The sequence below is a fragment of the Cryptosporidium hominis genome, assembly GCF_000006425.1.
Source record: "Cryptosporidium hominis TU502 chromosome 6 CHRO016152, whole genome shotgun sequence".
Lineage (NCBI taxonomy): Eukaryota > Apicomplexa > Conoidasida > Eucoccidiorida > Cryptosporidiidae > Cryptosporidium > Cryptosporidium hominis.
The window spans coordinates 1-5,869 of record NW_667041.1 but is presented as its reverse complement, the minus strand read 5'-3'; the positions used below and the strand labels follow the sequence as shown (position 1 = coordinate 5,869).

General features: G+C 31.2%; 3 protein-coding genes across 3 annotated transcripts; 1 reads left to right on the top strand and 2 right to left on the bottom strand.

Moving 5' to 3' along the window:
* Window positions 1-1,611: 1,611 nt before the first annotated feature.
* Window positions 1,612-2,280, bottom strand: Chro.60480 (ribosomal protein L10). The annotated part of the gene is made up of 1 exon (XM_660558.1): window positions 1,612-2,280. One exon carries the CDS (start codon window positions 2,278-2,280, stop codon window positions 1,612-1,614), a length of 669 nt encoding a protein of 222 aa, XP_665650.1.
* Window positions 2,281-3,136: 856 nt separating this feature from the next.
* On the top strand, window positions 3,137-3,586 carry Chro.60479 (ubiquitin-conjugating enzyme). The annotated part of the gene is made up of 1 exon (XM_660557.1): window positions 3,137-3,586. One exon carries the CDS (start codon window positions 3,137-3,139, stop codon window positions 3,584-3,586), a length of 450 nt encoding a protein of 149 aa, XP_665649.1.
* A 12-nt stretch (window positions 3,587-3,598) lies between these two features.
* On the bottom strand, window positions 3,599-5,803 carry Chro.60478 (hypothetical protein). Its single annotated transcript, XM_660556.1, has 1 exon — window positions 3,599-5,803. One exon carries the CDS (start codon window positions 5,801-5,803, stop codon window positions 3,599-3,601), a length of 2,205 nt encoding a protein of 734 aa, XP_665648.1.
* Window positions 5,804-5,869: the final 66 nt, after the last annotated feature.

Sequence of the window (5,869 nt, the reverse complement as noted above, 5' to 3'; positions counted from 1 at the left end):
TAATAATTATAGCTTAATTCCACCCTAGAAAAAAAAAAACTTCGTAATTCCAATTTTTCCTTCAAATCAATTTAATATTTATCTTTTATTATTTCTTCAGCCAACAAATTTGTTGGCAAAAATGAAAAAATATTTTTAATTATGATCAGCCATAAGAATTATCTTGAAATTAAGCCCGCCAAATGCTGCGACAGAAAAATTTGCAATAATTCCAGAATCTGAAAATATAAATTTGCGTGTAAAAGTATGAAACTATTAGAAAGTTAAAAATTATTATTATTATTATTATTATTGCCTTCTGTATTAATTGATATTTATTTATATCTTCCTGAGATTATTACTTGGATCAGTTTATAGCCAATACAAATAAATTATATATTTAATACAAAATTAGATTTTGAAGCAAAGTTTATTATTTTATTTGAAACCCGATAACAACAATAATAATAATATAAACTTCATTTATATTTTGGTATGTCGCTTTTTTATATTAATGAAAATAATAGAACTATATTTTTTGTCTCTGGGTGACCTATATTCTGAAGTTTACTTGTTTTTTCTTTCTTTTTGAATACCAAATTGTTCACAAATCGTGCTCTTAAAGTTTTGAATAATTCAAATCCCAAATTTTATTCCTTTCTTAATTTTGACTTATTTCCAAAAATTCTTTATGCTTTATACTTCTTCTCGCATAAATAGCATTACAAGTAAAACAAATGTAATGTGGGGGGTGGAATAGGAAATATTATGAAGAAGTGCATTGGCGCCTAATTTGTCTGAACATAAATGACATTTAAAAATTGCAATTTTTCATTAAATAATAGCTTATTGAATAAATGAAAATTTGAATTAAGTTTGTCATCTCATTGATTCTTGATTATTTTAATATATATTTACATGTATACATATATATTGCATATTCCTTCTTGAGATTGAAGGTAAAACTATTGAATTTCAAATTCTAAAATTTTTAATTATTTTAATTGTCTGTAAAACTTTAGCATTAGTTCCTCACAATTAATTTAATTATGCATGTACATATTCATGTTTATGTGGTTAAAATTCACACTGGCAATACCGGTATGGCGAATCTGCAAAACACGTATTTACAAATTTGCATGCTTTTACCGCCACACGTGTCAACAAAAAATCTCAGCACGCATATTTGAATGAGAACTTTGCACATATTCCAAGTATTGACAGTGATATCAGTGCTATTGGAGATTCATTTGAATCAAAATTTTAGAGAATCTTTCCCCAAAGGAAATATTACTGGCAATTGAGGGAAAAATAAGAGATTTGTTTGTTCTTGATAACTAGAATAACAAAACCAAAAATTTTTTACTCATTACACTATTTAAGTTAAGATACATTTTCTCCCACTTGTGAAACTAACAAAAAAAGGGACAGAAATGAAATAAAACAAAAAACTGTTATAAACATTGTAATAAGAATTATTAATATTACTTCTATGCTTGGATATTAATGAAATAAATGTTGAAAATAATAAATATCTTAACAATGGGACATATGGTGAGTTATAAAGATAACAGCTGCCAATAATCCACAAAGTAAATATATATTTCCTTCATTCAATCACCTCCCTACTGCTTAGTCATCAAGTGGAATATTAATATTAGCAGCTTCTGGGAAGATTCTAGAAAGAGATCCACGGCAACTAATGTATTTGCAGTTAACTCCATCAGGAACAATTCTACCCTCAGCTTGATATTTGAGGTATTCCTCCTTGGTGAACTTAGTGAAACCCCACTTGTCTGAGACAACGACCTTTTGTCTTCCTGGGAACTTATATTTGGCTCTTCTCAAAGCCATTACTGCAGTCTGGGTCTTATCTTCCTTGCATCTAATGGACATCAAGACCTGACCAATATTCACACGAGCAGCAGTACCTGTTGGTTTACCATAAGCACCTCTCATACCAGTCTGGAGCCTATCGGCACCAGCACATGAAAGCATTTTATTAATTCTGAGTACGTGGAATGGATGTACTCTAATTCTTAAGTGGAAGTTATCCTTACCACAAAACTTGATCATGTACTTGTTAGCAGAAATACGAGCAGCTTCCAAAGCTTCACTGGAAATTTGTTCGTATTCATCAGAAATCAAGTGAATTACTGCTGGGAAAGCATCACATTCTGCCTTCTTTCTACCAACATCATAAATACGAATCTTTGGGTCTGGTACACCACGGCAGAAACGCGACTTTGGGTATGGTTTTCCCCTGCAATATCTATAACATCTTGCTGGACGACGTGCCATTGTTTCTCTTCCAAATAATATCAATTAAAAGAAAGAATAATTAATACTTTGGATGATCTATTGCTATTTTTTCCCTTAAATTTTACGTTTCGTAACTTAGTCGAAAATCGACACGTATAATTTATTTTCTACATATTTCCTATTTCAAATGTTATTTGTTACTTATTCCTTATTCTATATAAATATCAACTTATTTTTTATTTATATTTATATTTATTTGTGTATTCTTTAATTTATTTATTCTCTACACTTCTTTTAAACACTATATATACCCTAATTAATTTCTATTATTTCCTTTATTTATTATTTATGTTGTCTCGTCTTTTTATTTTTTATTCACCTTTTTTTTATTATTTAACAACCAACCTTTCTCTCATTCAATGTTAATTAATCTTATTCATCTATAATTGAGACATTTTTATATACTCGTCTTTAGGCGGGCCATTTTTGGGCGGGCACATGCAATTTTCAATTCCTTTTTATTTTAGTATGTAGAATACCCTCGAATAAAAATTGTAAAGAAAAAGGTCTGTTAAAAAAAAAATTACATAGAAACGTGAGAAAATATAATCAAAATCTAATTAATGCATCTCTTCTAAACTTATAATACGTCTATCTTTGTTTTTTTCTCTTTTGAGTTTCCTTAATTAAATTCAATAAATCTAATATATAAGCGTCAATCAGAGGTTTACTATTTAGGTAGAATCAGGATGTCAACTAGTGCAGTAAGTTTAATGTATTGAAGAAATTCCTGAATCATATAACTTATGTGTGTGACTATTCTTTCTGATAGAGAAGGAGAATTGTTAATGATATTAATAAGCTTAGAAAAGAGGTATACCAGGGTATCAGTGTAATGCCATTTTCACAAAATATGATGTATTGTCAGGCAATCATTAATGGTCCAAAAGATACTTTCTGGGAAAGTGGTAAGTCTAATGTTATCAAGAAATTTAACCTATATACTTCAACCACAATAGGCACCTTTAACTTAATTATGCAATTCTCTGAAGAATATCCAACAAAACCTCCAGATGTAAGATTCTTAAGTAAAATGTTTCATCCCAATATATATCCAGACGGGAGGATATGTTTAGATATACTTCAGAATCAATGGAGTGCTTTGATTGATATTGCTTCTGTATTAACTTCAATACAATCCTTATTGAGTGATCCAAATCCTAATTCTCCTGCAAACACTATAGCTTCTGAAATGTATGTTAAGGAAAGAAATAAGTATAATAGTAAAGTACTAGAATGTGTTGAAGAAAGTTGGTCAACTCCCTCTTATTCTCTGCCTAAATAATACAAAAATTACTTATAATATACTAAGTTTATCCCATTGATTATAAGCATTTGAAAGTAGCCAGGATTCAACACTTCTATACATTGACTCTGGAATTAGAATATAATTCGAACATTGTTCTTTAGAATGTCCTGGACGATTCTTAATTATTATATTATGGAAAGCATTAGGTTCGCATGCATTATATCTATTCATATTATAACGTAAGGATTTGTATATACATGACCATAGACTAGTAATCATTATGGGTTTTACAGAGGAAACGTTACCAGATAAAGTTAACTTCATTCCCAGACCTTTTCCTCCAATAGATTTACCCATTCCAAAATTACATGAATTACTAGAGCTTGAGTCTTTAGATATAAGGCTAACAGTTTTTGAATTCTCCATTTTTTGAACTTGTATACTATTACTATTTCCTATCAGATCATCAATAATTTGACGATCACCTTGTCCCCTTTGATTACGTTGTATCTCTTCTTCTTCCCTTTTTTCTTCTTCTTCTTCAAGATTTTTACCATTCAGCTTCTCATTACTTATACTTTCCTCATTAAGGATGAACTTTAGTATGTCTCTGACATAGAAAGATACTAACTTATGGATTGTCTTTACTGCTTGACTTGAGAAAACTGATCTTTCCAAATCTGGCTGAGTACCAAACTTAACTATTTTCCCTAATTTAGAAGTAACAGATTGTTGATTTGAATTCATAAATTCTAAGTTAAGTGAACTATCACAAGAAAGGAGGTATCGACCATAATTATTAAGTTTTTCCGTATAAATATTAAGAGTTTCTGGAGATATTGATTCTTCTTCCAATACCATAGATTTGTTTTGTATAGTTTTATTTGAGATTAATTTAGAAATATAAGAAGAAGGTCCAGTTATATCAATACCTATAAAGCTTGCAGCAGATTTAGATCTTACATGTTTCAACATCTGTAATAATATATCCTCTTTTGCATGCATATTATAATGTCCTCCATGTCTACTAATCGACTTTTTTGAGTGAGCATGAGAAATCATAGAGTTCAATAATGTACCATCATATATTTGACTATTGGAGCCTATTCCAGATGTGTATTGAGATTGTGATGCCAATAAATAGTCAGATCTTCCTACAGAAACTTGGCTATTAGTAGTAATTGGATGAGAAATTTGACCTCTTGAATCTGAAATACCTTGATGAACAGCAATTCCAGTGTAATTTGTATGTGAAGAAGAGGTATTTAGTTGGAAGTAATCTCTGAGCATATTTTCAAGGATTTCAACAAGTTGACTACTCCTCAAAATAGCTATTAGACGAACATGAAAGTCTCTAAAATTGATACTCTTGCTAATTAATGATGAAACAAGGAAAAATACCGAATTGAGCTGTTCTTTTGGAACCAATCTAATAATAGAATTTCTTAATTCATCTGAAATATTGTTTGGAACGTTGACTTGAAAGCTACAAACTCCCAAATCTATGTTACTTGTCTTGTATCCAATTGTTGATATATATTGTGACATTGCCTTAGAATCTGTCTCCGTCAATCCACCTAAATTAGATGAAGAACCCTGTGAGTAAGATTGAGAATAGTTTGGATGCAATACTGAGTTTACTGGATTCATTTGTTGCTGATGAGTGTATTTATTACTCTGTTGAGAGTAAGGCTTCGACCTATACTGACTGCCTCCTACTCCTGATGTTCCCACTCCGGTATCATCTATTTTGGTATAAATAGTATTAGGCCCAACATTAATTCCATGGTTTGGATTTTTTAAATTGTCTCCAATTTGTCTCTGATTAATATTAGAAGATGAAAAGCTTTGGAAGTTTTGTTGTACGTGAGATCCTTGAGCTGATACTAAATTTGGATGAATGCTTGAACTGGAGGAGTTTTGAGATGATACTTGATGTCCTGAGTTTCCTTGGGAGTAGGGATGCGGTAATGGTTGAGTTCTTGGGTGAGAAGGAGGCTGTATGTTGTTATTTGGCTGAGTATGGCTAAAATAAGTCTGGGACTGTGGACCTGGCAAACTCTGAGACTGAAGATGAGAGCGAGATTGAGGCTGGGATTGAGATAAGATCTGGGTTTGAGAATGAACCTGAGTTTGAGTTTGAGTCTGATTTGGAGCTTTAACATGGGATTGGGAATGAGACTGAGAATGGATTTGGGCCTGAGTCTTAGTTTGGGTCTGATTCTGAGTCTGAGACTGAGAAAAGGTCTGCATACGCTGCTGCTGTTGTTGAGAGTGAAAGTATTGTTGATGATTAAGGTGTTGAACCTGTTGCTGCTG